General features: G+C 43.9%; 1 protein-coding gene and 1 long non-coding RNA gene across 2 annotated transcripts; one reads left to right on the top strand and one right to left on the bottom strand.

The window, feature by feature from the left end:
- Window positions 1–441: 441 nt before the first annotated feature.
- Window positions 442–11,590, bottom strand: LOC114705119. Its single transcript, XR_003736352.2, has 2 exons — window positions 11,274–11,590; window positions 442–1,080 (listed from the first exon to the last, which is right to left on the bottom strand). It is a non-coding gene; the product is annotated as an uncharacterized LOC114705119 (long non-coding RNA).
- On the top strand, window positions 871–20,970 carry LOC119086252 (bromodomain-containing protein 8-like). Its single transcript, XM_037197065.1, has 6 exons — window positions 871–1,203; window positions 5,174–5,331; window positions 11,862–11,951; window positions 13,262–13,330; window positions 19,855–20,032; window positions 20,585–20,970. Exons 1-6 carry the CDS (start codon window positions 895–897, stop codon window positions 20,633–20,635), a joined length of 855 nt encoding a protein of 284 aa, XP_037052960.1. The 5' UTR covers window positions 871–894; the 3' UTR covers window positions 20,636–20,970.
- Window positions 20,971–21,462: the final 492 nt, after the last annotated feature.

Here is a 21,462-nt window from a genome sequence, read left to right as displayed (position 1 = left end):
GAAAGCTGTAGCTAGATGCTGGGGTGTAGCTAGCTTACCTACTATGCGTGAAATCCTGGATTCCATTCCTAGCACCAAGTAAAACCAGGTCGTTCTCAGCTGCCTACTGAATGTGAGACTAGTCTACAAGAGACCCTGTCTTTAAATGGAAGAAAAAAGAAAAGTGCAAAAAACAGTGTAATGAACAAGAGGAGGCGGTTAAAACTGTTTTGGGCTGGAGAGATGGATCAAGAGTTAAAAAGAGTGCTTGCTGCTCTTCCAGAGGACCTGAGTTCAAGTCCCAGCACCTACATCAGGTGGCTTTACCACCATTATAATCCAAGGGATCCAATCCCTCCCTCTGCTGGCCCATGGACATCTGCACATGCATGGCATTATTCACACACTTGCACACACATGGCATTTATGCACACACCAGGTAACAATAATAAAATTTCCAAATGAATAAAAAAGTGTTTCTGTTTTTATTCTGACAGTCAGATATGACCAGAAGGATGCCAAAGGTAACCATGATTGTTTTGAAACTAATGGTTAATAAGTTCATAATAGATTAAAATGTGTATACACTGAGGAAAATCTTTATTCTCAAGTTTATTGCCTTGTGGTTGTGTTCATGGATGATTTGTGATAAAGCAAGTCTGTTAAGGCAGGTATGCTCCAATCCCCACCCCCTTTTTGGAGATGAAGATCTCCAAGTTTAAAAATGGGGTAATACAAACTTGAAGCTTTTTTTATCCAAAAGATAAAATTTTCATCTAATGTCTCCCTTTAGCTGGCTCTTATGCCTCCTAATGAATAGAAATTTCTGGACCCTTTCTATGAACTTGAAAGATAGGGGTGTGTTGAGAGTGTTTATTTGAATTAATTTGTTTTGTTTTTATTTGAGTTAATTTAATGCATTTTTCTGTATGTTTCCAGATGGGGTGTGAGTGGGTTTGGTTGGATTCTGGACATGACTCTCCTGATGACTCTGAGCTGAGCAATGACTGCAGGTCCCTCTTCAGCTCCTGGGACTCCAGTCTGGACCTTGATGTGGGCAGCTGGAGGGAAACTGAGGCTCCAGATACAGAGGCTGAAGACCTAGAGGAAAGCAGCCCAGAGAGAGAATCTAGTGAGTTTCTTGTGGAAGATGTCGAGAGTGAAGGACCTCAGGAGGAGGCGGAGCAAGGCAGCGGCCAGAACCCCCTCCACTCCCTCTCCGAGGTAAAGGGGAAGCTCTGATTGCCACAGCTGGAAAGACCCGCACTTCTCTCCCTCCCTCTTCCCGCTTCCCCTCCCCTCCCCTTCTCTTTTCTTTCCTTCCTTTTGAGATCTGACTACTTAGTCCTGGGAACTCTGCCTCAGCTTCCCCAGGGCTGGCATTCCCAGGGGTGCACCGCCCTGTCCCACCAGCTTTTTACCAAATGCTTCCCTTGCATAGTCCTGCTACGATTAGTAGTTTACTGAAACAGAGGCTCAGGGCCTAAAGAGATGATGAGTCAGTGGTTAAGAGCACCTGCTGCTCTTGCAGATGCCTGGGGTGTGGTTCCCAGCACCCACATCAGGCAGCTCACAAATGCCTGTAACTCCAGTTCCAGGAGATCAGTACCCTCTTCTGGCCTCTTTGGATACCCACATACATGTGTCCTATGCTCAGAAACATGCACACATATATGTAAATAAAATTAAAAACCTTTTTTTTTTTTTTGTATGTATGTTTGTTTCTTTGAGGCAAGGTCTCACTCTGCAGCTTTGGCTGTCCTGGAACTCACTATGTAGACTAGGTTGGCCTCAAACAGATCTGCCTGCCTCTGTCTCCTGAGTGTTGAGACTAAAAGCATGTACCACCATGCCCAGCAAATAAAAATAAATCTTTAAAAAGTAAAAACAAAATACAAGTTCCACTATGGCAGTGGCTGGTTGATTTCTATGCCCTCAGCACTTGGTGCTGATGTAGAATATGGTACAAATGTGTAGTTTGCAATGGAATGTCCTAAATGCACATCTTTAGCCCCTTGGGTCTTAGGAAGTAGAATTTTTATATGCAGGGCTGCCTTATGATGAGTATTCTTGCTATTTGTTCAAGTGTCATTACCTTGGTTAAGGGCTGAGGACCAACAGATTGGAACAGTGAATTTATATTTATTCTGCAGCTGAAAATATTCAATAGAATGTACATCAAGTTCAGCAAGTATCTAGTTCAAATATCACCACTTCTATAGAAGAAAAAGATTTTAAGTTTTCTAGACAGCTACTTCCAATTAATCACAATTGGCACTTGAGATTAAAAATTATACCATAATCAAAAGAACTATGTCTACATGTTCACCACAACTAACCCAGTGCCTTTGATAAAATTTAATTGAATGATCAAGTGGGTTAAATCTAGTTGCCATCTAAGACATCATACTGATAGTGCGAGCATGTGGCATCACTGAGGTATGGATGCTGTTTTCCGCTGCTGTTCCAGTGCATCTAATAATAAACTTTGATTGCAGGTAGCTTATTTAGTGGAGCCATTGTGCATTAGCAGCAAAGAATCAAGGGAAAACTGTTGCCCTTCGTCTGGTTGGTACCAGGCAACAGGAGAGGAGGGAAATGGAAACTACCAAAGTGAAAGAGGAGCCCTGCAGACAGACTGAAGAGCTTGTAGCCAAGCTAGACTCGGTGGCTTGAAAGAAGCTGCTGAGAGAATATGGAAAGCCAGAGGAAGCTCCAGCCCCCACAGATATTATACCATAGAGGGGCTACCCACAGAGAGTGAAGAGGGAAACCGTTTCAATCACCTGGTCTTCCTAACTCCAGTTAGTGGAACTTCCTGGGTCCAAAGCGCCCTGTGATCCATAGTATGTTACTGGATATTCAGAACCCTGTTTTCTCTGCTCCACACAGATTAAATAGTGCTCTTCTTTAAAGATCTTATGGTGAGATCTGAATGTAAGAATTCAGCTGGACATTGTAGCACACCCCTGTAATCCCAGCACTTGGAAGGCAAAGGCAGGAGGATCAGAAATTCAAGGCCATCCTTGGCTACACAATGAATTTGAAACCAGTGTGGGCTATAAGACACCCTGTCTTAAAACAAAACAGGGCTAGGGGTGAACTAATTGGTAGATTGTTTGCTTAGCATGCATATAACGCCTTGAGTTGGATCCCTAGCTCCAAATAAGCAGAGTGTAACGATGCACATGTGTAAAGAGGTAGCAGCAGGAAGATCAGAATTTTGAGGTTATCCTCAGCTGCATCTAAGTTCAGTCTGAGTTAACTAAGACTGGGTTGTAAACAAAGGAGACAGCTGATCGGAGTTCAGTGATGCACACAGCCACTCAGGAGGCTGAGGAGACAGCTGATCGGAGTTCAGTGATGCACACAGCCACTCAGGAGGCTGAGGAGACAGCTGAGCGGAGTTCAGTGATGCACACAGCCACTCAGGAGGCTGAGGAGACAGCTGAGCGGAGTTCAGTGATGCACACAGCCACTCAGGAGGCTGAGGTGAAGTACCATTTGACCTTGGGGGCTGAGATCTGCCTGGGCAAGACAGTAAGACCTGTCTCAAAACCAATAAATAGCTAAATCGGAAAATGAGATGGCTTAGCAGCTAATGGTGTTCACTACCAAGTCTGAAGACCCAGGTTCGGTCCCCAGAACTCACATGCTGGAAGGAGGAAACTGATTGCTGAAAGTTGTCCTCTGATCTCCACGTATGCTGTGTGTGTGTGTGTGTGTGTGTGTGTGTGTGTGTGTGTGTGTGTGTGTGTACAAATAAACATAATTAAAAACTAAAAATAGCCGGGCAGTGGTGGTGTACACCTTTAATCCCAGCACTCAGGAGGCAGAGGCAGGCGGATCTCTGTGAGTTCGAGGCAGCCTGGTCTCCAAAGTGAGTTCCAGGAAAGGCGCAAAGCTACACAGAGAAACCCCATCTCGAAAAACCAAAATAAATAAATAAATAAAATTTAAAAAATAGCCGGGCGGTGGGCACATGCTTTAAATCCCAGCATTCCAGAGGCAAAACAACAAAAACAAAAAAACAAAAAACAAAAAATAAATAGGGAAATAAAAAGATAGCTCATGTCAAGTACAATGCATGGCTCATAATTACTATAATTGGTGGTGGTGGTTCACACCAGCACTCTGGAGGCAGAGGCAGGTGGATCTCTGAGTTCAAGGCCAGCCTGGTCTACAAGGACTGCCAGGACCACACAGAGAAACCCTACCTCGAAAATCAAAGAAAAATTGTTATATAGATGGAGTTGTCTCCTGTTTGATCCCAGCCACAGCTGTTCTTATGTCCTCAGCATTTAACCCCAAACAGGTAGAACAAAGAGTCAGAGGATTATTTTCAGCAGATGAGAACCACAGCAGGAAATCACCTCCCAGAGTGAAAGTCTGAGCTAAGGGGCAACAGCCTCCCATTTTAACCTCATAGCCTCATGCTGGGACAGTAGGAGTGGTCTCTTTCCTGGAATAGGCAGAGGGTTTCTTAGAAGATGTCTTTACCCCTAATTTAGTTTGTAACAACTAGATGCACTAAATGTGAGAGTACACAGAAAGGTAGAACTACCTACGGTTGAAAAAGTTAGTAGGGAAAGGGCAGTGGTACTCTGCTTGTACTTATCAGGGAAGTGTCCACCCACAGGCGTTGACTAGAGCCTGCTGAGGCCTATGGTACTTTCTCTTTTCCTGGTGGGGATAGAGTCCAGAGCTTCAAGCATGCTAGTCAAACACTTTACTGAGCTACAGCCCAGTTAGCCACGTCACACCCAGCTCCAAGCCCTCTTTTTTAGCTTTCCCACTGTTCCCAAACTTGCCATTTTTATCCTAACATTTGTTTTAGCCTTAACATAATCAGTACATTTGGAAACTCACTGTTAATATAATAGCTAACTTTAAGACCGCAGGTAATGGTAAAGGGTTGGGTTTTGTTTTTGTTTGTTTGTTTGTTTCCCTATAGAGGTCAACATCAAATTTAGAATTAAGTACACTTTTTCATTTTGGGGACATTTTTAAATTGTTCAGGTTATCAATAAACTTTATTGGTTTGTCTAACAAAGTCACCTTGTTCTCATTTTTCTGGTGCTGTATAGAATTGGCCTCTCCTCACCTTAAGGTCTGCCTTCGCTTAGTCTGTGTAAGTCAAGTTATGGTGCAGCTAGGGTAGCTCTAAAGTCCCCTGTGCTTCTTGGATTCCCAGGGGGAGGCTCAGCAAGACTCCAAAGAGGAGGACCAGGGTGAAGGGGATGCTTCAGATGTGGAAGACCAGCCCCCTTTAGGTGACTATGATGATGGCGTGGGCATTCAGGAAACTCCCCTGGTGGATATCCTTTACAACTGTTCCAACTCCTCACAACTGTAAGTATAGGGCTGGGGTGTGACTGAATGGTAGAGTGCTTGATTAACATACTCAGGATACTGAATGTGATTCCCAGCGTGGCTAGGACCTCTAAGCATAGGTCTCCATCCATGATTGTTAGGATTCATACTTTTATTTACCTCTCTGGGTAGTTACTTGAATCTGTTACCATGAAATGAATTATTTTATAAGACTTTAAAGATGTCACAGGTGGAAACCACAAAGAATAATTTTTTGAACAAGGTTCTCAATATGTCACCAAAGCTAGCCTGACTTCCTGAACTCAGGTTAAATTTAACATACTATAAATAGAAGTTTACAAGCCTGTTGGAGCTGGAGAGATGGCTCAGTGGTTAAGAGTGCTTGCTGCTTTTGCAGAGCACTTAGATTCAGTTATTGGCACCTATCTGGTGGCTCACAACTGCCTATAACTCCATTTTCATGGTAACTGACACCCACTTCTGGCCTTGTTAAGTACCAGGCACATACTCAGAGCTAATATATACATGCAAGCAAAACACTTATGCACTTAAAATTAAATAAACCTTAAAAACAACAAACAGCCTGTTTTGTTGATATTAAGAGCGCCTTCGTGGATGAGGTCGTAGCTCAGTGATAGAATGCTTGCTTAGTAGATGAAAAGCCCTAGGTTCAATCTCCAGCATTGGGAAAAAGACGGGGGAAAGAGTCTCTCTCGATTATACATAAACCTTCTCAATAATTACTAGTTTGATTTACTAAGGAAATGGTGCTCAGTGATCTACTATTATACAAACTAGACGTTTTTTAAAAACTACTGAAACAGGGCCAGGAGTGCATGCCTGTGCTCTCACACTCGGGAGGCAGAGGCAGGAAGACTTTGCTTCAAGTTCAAGGCCAGCATGGTCTACTTAGTTCCAGGACAGCCAGAGCTACAGAATAAAACTCTGTCTCCAAAAATACGTATTTTTAAAAATTATTATGTTTTTCTCCCCAGGACAGGGTCTCATGTAGCCCAGGCTAGCTTCAAATTAGCTATGTAGTTGAGGATACCTTGAACTATTGATCCTCTTATTTCTACCTTCCAAGTGCTAGGATTATAAATCTAAGCCATCATGCCTGGCTCTTTAAGATTAAAGTTTATGTTCTCCCTTTGTCTTGTATGTATCTTGGGAAATTGTTAATATAATTGTCTTACTTTTGTAGCTAATTGAGGGACTAAAGACCATATTTTATCTATCTATTTATTTTGAAATATGGTCTTACTAGGGAGCTCCTGTGAGCCTGTGCCTTGTAATGCTCCTGCCTCTGACTCCTGAGTACTGGGATTACAGATATGCTCCACCACGTCCTCCTCAGACTGTTTTTGGAAAGCAAAAAATAGTGAAGTATGTTGGTACAGACGGACTGTAATCTTAGCACTCTTGGAGGCTGATGCTCCTGAACTACATAATGAACCTGGTTTTGTGTGATGTTATTACTGGGAAAATTCTAGCAAACATCTACTTACCTCAGCAGGGAACTGATCACAGACCAAAGTAATGATACCACCAAAGTCCACACCTTGGTGAACTAATGAGTTTATTAGGGTAATTTACAGGAATATAGGTGAGAGGTTACTTACTGGAGAATGAATATCTCAAAGGCAGCTGTATCACTGAAAGCCCAACCCATCATGGGTAACATCTCACAAAAGATGAAATCTTGGATCCCTCTGTACAACTTGTAGGCAGCTCAATAGATTGGAGAGTCTCCTTAGAAGTCCTTACTATTTATATAACTTTGGCAGGAGAGGAGCCTGTGAATCTTCTCAATTTCAGGGACTTCCTGAGACTTGTCAGTTGTTTGCTTCCTGATCTTAATGAGCCTCCTAATGAGTTAAAAGGAAGTTCTAAAAGGAGTCTTTTTCTTTGTTTTGTCTTGTTTTAAGACAAGGAATTAAACCTGGCTGTCCTAGACCAGGCTGAAACTCAAAGAGATCCACCTGTCTCTGCCTCCCAAGTGCTAGGATTAAAGGCATGTGCCAACATGCCTGATAACTTCCTGAATCTTTAAGGAGTTTCATTTCAAGATGGAATGTTTCAATTCAGAGAAAATTGCATATATGAACAGAACAGAATATCAGTAATGATATCTGCTTGACCAAATATCTTTTTTTGTTTATTTGTTTTTGAACTAGGGTCTTATGGAACCCAGGCTGGCCTAGAACTCAATATGTAGCTGAGAGTAATCTTAAACTTCTGATCTTCCTGCCTCTACCCCCTAAGTGAGGTTACAGGCTTGGCCAGTTATCTTAAGGGGAAATAGAAAGCTGAATTCTTATGTTAAAGCAGAAGTTTCAAACTCCTTTAAAAAACAGCCCCGTATCTGGGCTGGTGCCTCACATCTATAATCCCAGAGCTCACAAGTTCTCTGGTTGACCTAAAAAGTGAAGCCCTGTCAGACAATAACACAACAGCCGTCCCTGTGGAGGGGAGGTGGAGGAAGACCCCAAAGAGAGCCCGTTGATAGAGCTCTTGGCGAGTACACTCAAGGCCTGTGTTCTAGCATTGGAAAACAGAGACAACAGAACAGGTGTTCTCCAGGCTCTTTTCCGTCTCCTGCTGAAGTCTGCACTGACGGACGAGGACAGGAGACAGCCTCTGGGTTCTAGTCCTGCTACTAGTCACTAGTCCTGCAGTACTAGCCACTCCCTTGCTTTACTCTCAGTTATGTTGGCTGGTATCTGTCTCCATATGGGTAAAATAAAGGTTGGACAGATTCTTAGAATATGCGCAGTTGGTTAATTATGAGGTTACAAAACCTACCGCAGCATGTATAGCGGATACATTAAGTCTTTATTGTGAGGATGTATCAGTGAAGTTCTACAACCTAGTACAAAGAGCTATTGTTAATCTAGTCTGAGTGATCAGAAACTTAAGGCATGGAAGCTGCTGTAACAAACCTCCCATCCACCCACCCTCCTGTAAACCAACCTAATGACACTCACTGGGACACACACACACACACACACACACACACACACACACACACACGCAAGCACACGCAAGCACACGCAAGCACACACGGAAGTAGAAGTGAGGCTAACTGAGAAAAGGAAGGAGATTAAAAGCAGTTGAAGGAGGACAGAGATGGTAAGGGGTGGTGAATTTGATTGAAATCTATCAATGTGCGTGTATGAAAATGTAATGAAATCCATTATTATGTATAATTAATATATGCTAATAAAAACATTAAATAAAATAGGAATGGCTGGAGAGATGGCTCAGCAGTTAAGAACACTTGCTACTCTTGCAGAAGACCCAAGTTCGTTTCCCAGCACCCATATCCGGAGGCTCACAACCATCTGTACCTCAGCTCCAGGGAATCTGACACCCTCTTCTGGCCTCCTCTGGCACTGCACTCATGTACACAGAAACACACAGAATTACAAAACAAAAATAAAATCTTAAAAAATAAATAAAATAGGAAAAAAGAAAAGAAATTTGTTTTGTGCTTTAACTGTCTTATTTGGATAGGGTTCTGTAAATAATAGCATTTAAGGATAAGTTGAGTAAAGATCATAGTAGAATTATATGATTTGGTGGTATGTGATTTAGATCCAGGTGAGGCCAGGTGTGGTGGTACATGTCTTTAATCCCAGCACTCAGGATACAGAGGCATATGGATCTCTGTGAGTTCAAGGCCAGCCTAGTTTACACAGCAAGTTCTGGGACATATCTGAGACCATATCTCAAAATAAATAAGTAAATAAATAGTTTACAAGTGGCTGGAGAGATGGAGCAGCAGTTATAAATACTTGCTGCTCTTGTAGAGGACTAGGGTTCAGTTCTCAGCACCCATATGGTGGGTCAAAACCTCTGTAACTCCAATTTCAGGGCATCCAATGCCCTCTTCTGACCTCCGCAGGTACCAGGTACACACGTAGTACACATACATACATACATGCAATCAAAACATTTATATACATCAAATAAAAATGAATCTAAAAATTGACTCTAGATATAGTTGAAATAATACATAGTGAAAATAAATAGTTATGAGGAGGTATTAAAATTGAGCAGATAATAGGAATTATAGTTTCACATGGATTTATACCATCTGGTATACAATGCAAAATGAGAATATGACATTTTTTTTTCCTGAGAAGGTCTCATGTAGCCCAGGCTGGCCTTGAATTCACTGTGTAGTCAAGGATGATGAAGTTCTGATCTTCCAGTTTCTATCTCCCAAGTGCTAGAATTACAGATATGCCACCATGCCTGATTTTGAGAATTTGGAAATCTAAGTATTAAGACAATCTCTTTCAAGGGAATAATTCAGTATATAATGTCGAACATGTAATATATCATTTAACTTTGGAGTAAGCAAAAAAGTCTTTATATCTTTTTCCTTTTTTTGTTTGTTTGTTTTTCAAGATAGGGTTTCTCTGTGTAGCCCTGGCTGTCCTGGAACTCATTCTGTAGACCAGGCTGACCTCAAACTCAGAGATTTGCCTGCCTCTGCCTCCTGAGTGCTGCAATTAAAGGTGTTTGTCACCACTGCCTGGCTCAACTGGGAAAATTATAAGGTGAGATAAAATATTGAACTGTTGTATCTCAAAAGAAAAGCAAAATAAAGTAAGACAATTTAGTGCAGGACAGGCCGTATCATGAGGAGAAAAGAATCTGTAGTAGGTAGATTTTAAAGATTATGGTAGCTAAGGATAGAGTTCAATGTAGAGGGCTTGCTTGCCCAGCCCACAAGAAGCCCCAGGATGAAAACACAAACAAACGAACATGAAGAATGAGGGCTGGAGAGAGGGCTCGGTGTGGAAGACACAACTGCCGACCTCTTGACGTGGGTTCAGTCCCCGGGCCTCACATGGGGAAGAAGAGAGCCAACTCCTGCTCTTGTCCTCTGAGTGTATCTGTGCACCATGGTACCCACCTGTGTGCACACGCATGTGTGTACACACACACACACACACACACACACACACACACACACACACTATAGAGGAAATCGGAGGGAAAACAGAAAACAACTAAGATCACTGTGCAAAGGAAGGCTGAGGGGATATTGAGTAGCATGCAGGAGGGCTTAAGTTTAATCTCCAGAACAGGGAGAAAAAAGAAAAAGTTTAGTTAGGAGACAATTTGCATCCAGAACCAGTCTAGGGCAGATGGGCCCACTTCAGAACATTAGAATGGAAAGCAGGGGTGGCCATTATCAAGAAGTTGATAAGGGGAATGACGTATTTCTACTGTGTAAAGCAGCTACTCACAGCCTGATACAGGGAGGGATCCCCAGCTGCCAACAGGTTTCTGGGTACATTGTTCAGAGAGGAGCGGGTATGCATAGTGTGTTCAGGTAAGGGTCGTAGGCTGCCGGGTGCATTCCTAGAAAGGGAGTGGTGTGTGTATAGCCCAAAGAAATGGACTTCCAGAGGGCTAAGCTTGCCTGCCTCTAATGAGGCATACACCGGAGAGTGAAAAGGAAAAATATTTGCTCTCTAGCATTCAAATAAAACATAAGAGAATTCATTGATATGTCAGGAATAAATTAATAGTATCTACTACGTGTCTGGTGGTTCTAGGTACTTAGGAAGGAACACTGAGGTGGAGTCTCATGTAGCCCAGATTGGCCTCCAGCTCGTTAGGTAGCCTTTGACCTCTGATCTTCCTCCTCCTGCTTCCAAAGTACTGAGTTATAGGTGTGCACCATTAGGCCCACTTCAAACTGTTGAACACCAGTTCTGTAGAATCACAGGCACAAACCAGCAGGAGGTGACGAGGCACAGGTGACCTGTAATGCCAGCATTTGGGAAGCCACCTTGGGCTAAACACAGATTTTCAGAATAGTCTTTACTACATAGCTGACCCTGCCTCCAACACCAGGGTGGGGGTGGGGGAAGGGAAAAGGGGAAAAGGCACAAGCAGGCTCATATTGTAGTCTACTTTATAAGACAGTGACCACTTACCCAGCACGGTGGCATCAGCCTGTAACTCAAGTGTTCTGGAACATGGAGGAAGGAGAGTCAGGAGTGCAGGGTCATCTTCAGTTTCATAGCTAGTTCAAAGCCAGCTGGTCTGCATGAAACCCTGTCTCAAAAGGAAAAAAAGAGGAATATAAAACAGTTAACCACTGCACTGGGTGGGAGTGATACTGTTTATCGTGGCTGGAGAGAGATAGCCCAGCAGTTAATAGCCCTGACTGCTTTTGTAGAAGACCTTGGTTCAATTCCCAGCACCCATATTGAGCAGCTCACAACCATCTGTCACTCCAGTACCAAGGGCACCCAGTGTCTCTGGCCTCCACAGGCACCGGTTCATTCTCGGCACACATAAATTCACACAGGCACACTCAGAGACACAGAAAAGAAAAAACGTTAAACATGCAGTTTATTATCTCTTCTAAGAGTATTAAGTACATCTTCATAGCTGTGATATTACACTCCTTCAAGTGTTTAATTAGGAGCACTGTGCCTTGGGAAGGCCTCGTTACCCATCTAGTGAGACGCAGTACTACTTATGAAGCGACTGTCTCTTTTCTGTCATATATCCTGTAGGAATGACCTAAGCCAAGGTGATCCTATTCAGGATCATTTCCTATTTAAGAAGACTCTTTTGCAAGTCTGGAAGATGATTGCCAGTCACAGGTAGGTTCCCAACGTGAGATTATCTCCAGAACCAAAACACGTACTTGGATATGAACACAGAAGGGGATATGTGCATCCTTCATACAAGTCATAACTGGAGTAGGAGTGTGGGTCTGCGACTCAGCTGCTGTGTGCCTGCCCAGCATGCAGGAAGTGCTAGGTTTCATCTGAACATAGCGAACACTGGCCAGGGCCTAACATGCCTGTCATTCTAGCCTTAGGGAGATGGAAGAAGGATAATCACAAGTCGAAAGGCATTCTAGTTTGAGACAGGTCTGGGCTACAGGAGACTGTCTCAAAACAAAGAGGCCCCAAACTAAGAACCAAGCCATGGGTGAGACCTATCGCTATTTTATTAGTCTATAAGGAGTCCTTGCTGTGCTATTTGAATTGTCTCTAGAAATTTATTCCTAATACTTGACATTTTTGTACTTCAGATATAGATGCCTCCTTCCCATGTGGTGGCTTTTCCTTTCCACAGTAATAGATCCTCAGAGCTATGGGTGTGGCTCAGTTGGGAGAATGCTCACCTAGCATGTATGAAGCTCTAGACTCACTCCCCGGTGTTACAGATACCTGTCAGGTCTGGTGGTGCACACCCATCAAGGCAGGAGAATCACAACTACATGTTCATCCTTAGCTATATAGCAAGTTTGAGGCTAGCCTGAGCTACATGACACCCTGCCTCAAAACAAACAAATGGTTAGAGAGAGCTCAGTAGGTAAGAACACTTGCTGCTTTTGCAGAGGACATGGACTCAGTTCCCAGCGCCCACACAGTGGCTCACAACTATCTGTAACTCAAGTTCCAAGGCATCAGGTGCCCTCTTCTGGCTTCTGTGGGCACTGCACACATGTAATGCACATATGTTCATGGAGGCAAAACATTCATACACATAAAATGAAAATAAATACTTTTAAAAGGGAAAGAAAAAAAAACTAGAGTCTTGGAAACCTTGAACAACGTTTTGAGTCCTTAACTAAAAGAGATTATGATAATAGTTAAAATATTTTACAGGTTGGGTCCCCCCTCCCTACCACTCTTGCTGTTTAGGGAGGCCAACAAAAAGCCATATGCTGTTTGTTTGTTTTTGCCCTGTAGCCTGGCTGGCCTAGAACCAGAACTCAATATGTAGTCGAGACAGGCCTTCCACTCTTGGTGATCCTCCTGTCTCAGTGTCCTTAGTGCTATGATGAACCACCATACCTCATTTACTCTGTAGTTTGAAGTATTCTTGTTATGAGCCACCCTGCTCCTTTAGAGTGATTCGCCAGGGTTTCTTTATCCTCTTTGGGTTTATTTCTTAACAGGTTCAGCAGTCCATTTCTGAAGCCTGTGTCAGAAAAGCAGGCCCCGGGATACAAGGATGTGGTGAAAAGGTCAGTAAGAGAGGGACCAAGAGTGTGGTTGGTTGCCGTTTAATTTTTGAGACAGTGTCTCATGTAGCCTAGGCTAACTTCAAACTGGCTAGATTGCTAGATAGCTGAGGACGACCTTGAACTTCCGACCCTCCTGACTCGCAGTTCCCAAGTTCTGGGGCTACAGACATGGACTACTATGCTCATTTTTTGTGGTGTTGAAGATAAAACCTGGGCTTAGTGCATGCTAGGCAAGCACTCTCCAGCTGTGCACCTTCCTAGCCCAGTTCCCTGCTGCAAGCACTCTCCAGCTGTGCACCTTCCTAGCCTGGTTCACTGCTGCAAGCACTCTCCAGCTGTGCACCTTCCTAGCCCAGTTCCCTGCTGCAAGCACTCTCCAGCTGTGCACCTTCCTAGCCCGGTTCACTGCTGCAAGCACTCTCCAGCTGTGTACCTTCCTAGCCTGGTTCACTGCTGCAAGCACTCTCCAGCTGTGCACCTTCCTGGCCGGGTTCATTGCTTTTTCTTTTGTTCGTTTGTTTTGCTCTGTGGATTGCCTGTAGCCCAGACTGGTCTCAAATGGTTGAAGCTGACCTTAAATTCCTAATCCTCTTGCCTCTCCCTCTGAAGTGCTGGGATTACAGGCCTGAGCCACTACACCAGGCCCTCGTTGCTTTTATGTCTGTCTTTCCATTCTTTATTTCCCATTTACTAGACTATATATCTTATTTACAGTACTCACAAACTCAAGATGTATTCTATAGCCAATCTAAGCCAGTTTGGCTTAAAAATTGTTTTTGACATTTAAGTGGGGGGAAAAAAGAAACATAAAAGCTTAAGTTGTTTATCTAAGAATATGTTTTAAGGTCTAAAAAGATATTTTTTGGATGGTAATACAAGTTATGATAGAAAGTGATTTAGGTATAAGACTTTGGACTCATCAAGATAGGAGAGATAATGGAGTGTTTTCTCTGAATTTGCCTAATACAAATGGACTGGACATTGTGAATATTAAAAAAATAATAAATATAAAAAATGGTTTTTGATATGCTTTCTACTCCCTGCCCAATATTACCTAGATTGGTTTAGAACTTATGGGTTTAAGTGATCTTCCCATTTCTGCTGCTCTGTTAACTGAGACCATAGGTTTTTCTGAGACAGTCTCATGTGGCCCAGGATGGCCTTAAACTTAGCTGAAGTTGATCTTGAAGTCTCTAGCTTCCTGCTACCTCTAGAGTATGGAATTACAGGTGTTATTATTATTATTATTATTATTATTATTATTTTGTTTTAAAATTTGCCATTTATCTCAGTTTGGTTGCTAACTGGAGGTATTTCTGCCTCAGTCTACTAACTGCCTATGCTACAGTTACATATGTGTGCATCCATCCCTGTTCCTTCCACATTTGACAATATTCTTTGAAGAAAACTTTAAGAGGGACCCTGTGTTCATTCAGGCAGTTAGTTTTAGACATGCTAAGATAAAGCTGTTAAATGGAAATTCAAAAACATTGTTGGGTGCTGAATTTTGATGTTAGCATAGTTAATCTAAAATGCTGTCATTATGGAGATGGCCCAGTTGTTAAGAGCATTCAATTGCTCTTGCAGAGGACTCAGATTCAGTTCCCAGTACCCACATGGCTCACAACCATCTGTAACTTTGGAGTTAAAATTCCAGGGGCTCTGCCATCTTCTTCCGCTGGCATGAGACATGCACATGGTGTGTAAGTACCACATAAACAAATAAAGTAAAAATAAATCCAAAACTATTTTAAAATGTTGTCATAAAACAATAGAATCTAAAAGGTTATGAGAGGGATGGTAGATCTCTGTGACTTGAGGCCAGCCTGATCTACAGAGTGAGTTCCAGGACAGCCAAGGCTACACAGAGAAACCCTGTCTTAGAAGAAGAAGAGGAGGAGGAGGAGGTGGAGGTGGAGGAAGAGGAGGAGGAGGAAGAAGAAGACGGAAAAAGAAGAAAGAAGAAAAGGAAAAGAAGAAGAAAAGTTCCATAATTTTCCCAAGCAGTACCACCAGCTGCACACCAAGTACTCCAATACCTGAGTCTATGGGGACACTTAAAACATTAGTCAGTCCCTGTTCCCATAAGTTCATGGGGACAACTTAGTTTACCCTTCTAATAAACATTCAGTCAAACTTCAAAAATCCCCATAGTCCCTAACAGTGCCAACACTTCAAAAGTTCAAATTCTCACCTGAAATATTGAAAACTTGGGGCAGCCACTCTTCTAATTAATTTGTATGTTTGAGACAGGGTTTTACTGTGTGGCTCTAGCTGTCCAGGAACTTGCTATGTAGTCTAGGCTGGCCTTGAACTCCAGAGATCTGATTGCCTCTGCCTCCTGACTGCTTGGATTAAAGGTGTGAGCCACCACACCTGGCTTTTTGATTTTTTTAAATTTATTTAACTTTATTTTATGTGCATTGGTATGAAGGCGTCAGATCTACTGGAATTGGAGTTACAGACAGTTGTGGGCTGCCATGTAGGTGGTGGGAATTGAACCTGGGTCCTCTGGAAGAGCAGCCAGTGCTCCTGACCCCTGAGCCATCTCTCCAGCCCTGCTTTTTAATTTTTTTAAAATAGTATTGTTATTATTGTTATGATTATGTGTATGTGTGAGCATGTGTGCACACACGCTCACACTGATATATGTGCTACAGGTCAGTGGACAACTCTCGGCAGTCAGTGTTCTCCTTCCTCCATGGGTTCCAGGAAATGAGCTCAGGTTGTCAGGCCTGTACAGCAAGTATGTTCATTTACCTGCAGAGCCGTCTTGCCAGCCCGTCTCCTAATTGTGACCCCCATCAATAAAAAACGAACTATGTACTTCCAGTATGCAATGGCACGTGGTGTACATTCCTACCTTAAAAGGGAAGACTGGGGCATAGCAAGGAAAGTTTGGACCAAAGCAAGCCTGAAGTCCAGGAGGGCAAACAGCATCCCTGTAGTTCTCTGTTCGGCTCCCGGTGCTCTGATGTTCCGCGGCACTCCGAAAGCTGAGCTGTCTGCATACAGCACAGAGAGGTTCTCTCCTGGGCCAGCGCCATTCCATGCCTGCATCTGTCTTGGGTAGTGATGTCATGGTCCTAGCATCTCATATCCTGGCGTCTTGCTTACAGCCCAGACTCTATCTTCACAGCCTCACACAGGGCAGCTCAGCCACCGTACTGTCTCGGTGCAGAGTAAGAGGCTTCTCTTTAATGGCACCCATCTCTTGAACAATTTAAAGGTGTATTCTTATCTGCACTCTCCTTCTTCACAGCTCTAATGTTGCTTGTGCGTTCTTCCTTGACAAGCTTCACAGTTCTTGCTTTGCTCCACTTGCTGCTCTGTCTCACTCCGGATGATGAAGCAGTGAGCAGTAAGCAGTCTCGTGTTTTCCTGCCTTGAAAGCTCCTCTGCAGACAAAGTAGTCCATGACTTTCTAAGTCAGCCTCCCTCAAGTGCCTAGACATTGCAGAATATAGCCAAATTCTTTGCCAGAATAAAACCTGAATGGCCTCCAGCCCAGTTCCCAATAGCATCCTTGTTCACCTCTGACTCCTCGTGAGCCAAGCCTCTACAGTCTGCACTCTTCTCTGCTCCTTTGTCTTACAGACTCCTTCCCAGAAGAGCCTCTACAGTCCTTCTTATGGCAGTTAAGGGCTTTTCTAGGCCAACTTTCCAAGCTTTCACTTCCTTCTCCCAAATTAGTTTCAGACACCTAAAAACCTTACAGTCAGGCTTACCAGCAATTGCCCCCTTCCTGGTACCAGTTTCTGTCTTAGTTACTTTCTGTTGCTGTGATAAAAATACTCTGGAAAAATCAACTTAGCCAGGCGGTGGTGGCGCACGCCTTCCATACCAGCACTCAGGAGGCAGAGGCAGGCAGATCTCTGTGAGTTTGAGGCCCACCTGGTCTACAAAGTGAGTTCTAGGACAGCCAGGACTACACAGAGAAACCTTGTCTCGAAAAACCAAAATAAACAAACAAATCAACTTAGACCTGGGTGTGGTGGTGTACTCTGAGGAGCCGAGGCAAGTGGACTTCTGTGAATTCTGGCCAGCCTGGTCTACATAGAGAGTTCTAGGACATCTAGGGCTACTTTAAGAGATTCTGTCTCAAAAAACAAACAAACAAACACATTAAAAAAAAAAACAACAACAACCAACAAAAAAGGAACTTAAGAGGTAAAGGGCTTATTTTGGCTTACAGTTCCAGAGGGATCCAGTCAGGGAAAGAATGGCGGCGGGAACAAGAGGCTGGCTGGTCCGCAGGAAGCAGAGAGAGAACAGGAAGTATGTGTTCCCTCATGACATACTTCTTCCAGCAGGCCTCTACCTTCTAAAGGTTCCACAACTTTCTCAAGCGGCACCATAGGCTGAGGCCCAATTATTCCAATGCGTGGACTACAGGGGATACTTCACATTCAAACCACAATATTGACCCCTCTGATTCTGATGACAAAGGCCAGTTGGGTTCTGCAAAGTACGGACAGTTGCCAGCCTTTCTTACCATCTGGCCTTTGGAGTCTCGGGTCTGTGTATCTGTGTGTATTCCTTGTGATAGTGTGTGTTTTTTCACAATAAGCTTTTCCTCTTTGTCTTCTGGGGGCATTTTCTGGAACATTTCTTTTCAAGAGCTTTCCCTTCAACTCTGAAATTTCTTCTCTTTTTCTAGTAGGGGTTTCTGGCACAGCAGGAACCTCCTTTTTCTTCTCTTTGGCACCTCCATGGTTATAGCCAGGAAAAAGCAGCATGTAATCTCTTCAGACCTCAGTTTCTTCATCTGTCAAATGGAAAGCATAATTACCTGCCCTCTCTCTGGAAAGTGAGGCAGGAATATCACGAGTTGAAGGCCAGCATAGGCTATGGCGAGAGAGAGACAGCCCTCCTGCTTCTGCTCCTCGGGTGCAAGGGTATGCCTCCGTGCCCAGCACAACCTGACTCAAAAACTGTGCTAACAGTGGACCTGAGACCCTGACTCCCTGTGACAGTGCAGGACGACAGCCAGTTCAAGGCCTGCCTGGCAATGTCACAAGCTCTTGGGTCTAAAAAGCCAAGAAAGGGCTGGACAACGGCTTAATGAGAAGGGACTTGCCTAGCATGTGTGAGGCCTACCTAGGTCAGTGGTTCCCACCTTCCTAACGCTGCGGCCCTTCAGCACAGCTCCTCATGTTGTGGGGACCCCAACCATGAAATCATTTTGTTGCTACTTCATAACTGTAATTTGGCTACTCTTATGAATCATAATGTAGATATCTGATATGCAGGATATCTGATATTCAACCCCTGTGAAAGGGTTGTTGACCCCCAAAGGGGTCTTGACCCACAGGTTGAAAACCACTGCCCTAGGTTCAATACCCTGTGCCTCCCAAATGATGATGATGATGGTAAGTAATATCTACATTGTATGTTTATTGAGAGGATTAACTTACCATAGAATGTGCTCAACATAGTGTTTGGCCTTTATAAAGGATCAGTATCTGCAGCTGCTATTTTATTATTTTATGAAAATTGTTATCTTTGCCACTCCTGTAGTTTGCTTTCCGTTGCTGTGAGAAACCCCCATGACCAAAGCCAGCCTGTGGGAGAAAGGGTTTATTCCGTCAACCAGGGAGATCAGGCTGGGCACTCATCAGGAACCTGGAGACAGGAGCTGAAGCAGAGACCATGGAAGGGTACTTCTTACTGGCTTGCTCCTCATGGCTTGCTCAGCTCACTTTCTTACAGAACTCAGATGTTGTATGATATTTTGTTTGTGTTCTGACAAATAAAGCTTGCCGGGAGATCAGAGGGCAGAGCTAGCCACTAGTTAACCATAAAGCCAGGCAGTGGTGGCACACATATTTAATCCCAGCAGTTGGGAGGATTATGCCTTTAATCCCCTTTAATCCTATGGAGGTAGAGACAGGAATATAAGGCCAGTAGAGACAGGATCTCGGCCACTCGTTCATTCTGAGGATTCGTAGAGGCAGGATCTTCCCCTCATTCGGTCTGAGATTTCACAGAGGTAAGAGGTCTCTGGTGGCTGGCTGTTCTGCTTCTCTGATCTCTCAGCATTCACCCTCAACATCTGAATCTAGGTTTTTGTTGTTAAGACTAATTAGGATTGTGCTTCACTCAGGACCATCTGCCCAGGAGCGGCACTAACCAACAGTGGGCTGGACCCTCCCACATCCATCAATAATTTAAAAAAAATGCCCAGACATGCCCACAGGCCAGTCTAATAGAGACGTTTTCTCAATTGAGGTCCCCTCTTCCCGGATGACCCCAGCTTGTGCCAAGTTGACAAAACAAAAACTAAAATCAAAATGAACTAGTGCAGCTTCTGTTTTCACCAAGAACAAGTTCTCAAAGAGCTTGTCATAGACACCACATTTTTTGTCTGTCTGTCTGTCTGTCTGTCTGTCTGTCTGTTTTGAGACAGTCTTACTCAGGCTGGCTTGGAACTCCCTGTGTAGCTCAAGCTGTCCTCAAACTCGTGAGAACTTCCTGCCTCAGCCTTCAGTTCATCAAGGTTTGATTTCCTCTTGCTCCTGCAGACCCATGGACTTAACAACCCTGAAAAGGAACCTGTCTAAGGGACGCATTCACACCATGGCTGAGTTCCAGCGGGATCTGATGCTGATGTTCCAGAACGCTGTGATGTACAATGACTCTGACCACCACATATACCACATGGCTGTGGAGATGCAGCACGAAGTCTTGGAGCAGATCCAGGTACTGGACCAGAAAGTGCTTCAGGGACAGGGAATGTAGTCTCTGGAGTCTGGTTTATGACGCTTGTGTGACTAAAGGTGATGTGGAGGTGACCTTGTGTCCTTGGAGCTTGTCTTAGAGATGACTGAAAGATCTTAAGGATTGATGTCCCCTCAGGATAGGGAAGCTCCCTGTCTTCCATGTCTTAGAAGGTCCAGATTTAATACACAGTGGCATGAGGTTATCTGGGAAGGCCAGCAGCAAGATGGCAGGGAATGGGCAAGTGATGGGCACTTGTGCTTTCAGAGGCCCCAGTAAAGCTAAAAGCAGGTCAGTGCTGGATCCGCCGTCCATGTTCTGGTGGCTACAGATGTCGGTACTGATGCACATGTAGAGTTTTCCCATCTTTGGGGAGAAGACCGTAAGTTCAAGGAGACATGTAAGGATTTCTCTTTGGGAAGCATCACACTTTAGCCAGTGTAGTCTTAGCTGTTTGCCAATGCAAAAGATGAAATTGCACACTCTCTACGTGGCTTTAAGGTTCTTGGTTTGTGTCTGGCTTTGCTCCTGTAGGTGCTGAGTACTTGGCTAGACAAAAGGAAGGACTTGAGTAGTCTGGGGTGAGTGCCAGCGAATGCAGTGGATGAAGGAAGTTTGTTCTGTTAGCCTGAAACTGCAAGTCTGAATCCTTCTCAAGTTTATAGCTCTCCTGAAGACTGGCCAGAGAAGAGCCGAAGACTTACTCCTTCTCCATTAGCTTCCCTAATAAGGATAAGAAGCCCTACTTCCCTGCTGAGGAGTCAATGGTGCTTGCAGATATATTATTTTTAAAGGGGTGGGGTGGGGTGCTGAGATCCCGATTTATGATGTAAATATTGCCCATATTTTTGTTGTGTAGACTTAGAAGTGATTTAATTGAATCTTTTGTTTCTCTATGAATAAATATTTCACAAACCAAAGATTTTGTTTGGTTTTTGAGGTGGGGTCTCAAACCATTAAAACCCAGGCTTTCCTGGAAATCTCTATAGCATCCAGCTTCTACCTCCAATGGCGTGCTGGGATTAGAGGTATGTGCCACCAGACCACCAGACCTTACTGGTTTTTTTTTTTGTTTTGTTTTTTTTTGTTTGTTTGTTTGTTTTTTTGTTTGGTTTTTTTGAGACAGGGTTTCTCTGTGTAGCTTTGTACCTTTCCTGGAGCTCACTTGGTAGCCCAGGCTGGCCTCGAACTCACAGAGATCCGCCTGGCTCTGCCTCCGAGTGCTGGGATTAAAGCGTGCGCCACCACGCCCGGCTTTGTTTTTGTTTTTTAAAGACAGGATTTCTCTGTGTAGCTTTGGATCCTGTCCTGGACTAGCTCTGTAGTCCAGGCTTACCACCTGCCTCTGCCTCCTGAGTGCTGGGATTACAGGCATGCACCACCACCGCCCTGCACAAACACTGTTTCTAAAT

Source organism: Peromyscus leucopus, chromosome 19, assembly GCF_004664715.2.
Source record: "Peromyscus leucopus breed LL Stock chromosome 19, UCI_PerLeu_2.1, whole genome shotgun sequence".
Lineage (NCBI taxonomy): Eukaryota > Metazoa > Chordata > Mammalia > Rodentia > Cricetidae > Peromyscus > Peromyscus leucopus.
Note: the sequence above shows the minus strand (reverse complement) of the source record. Positions and strands in the feature narration are given on the sequence as shown.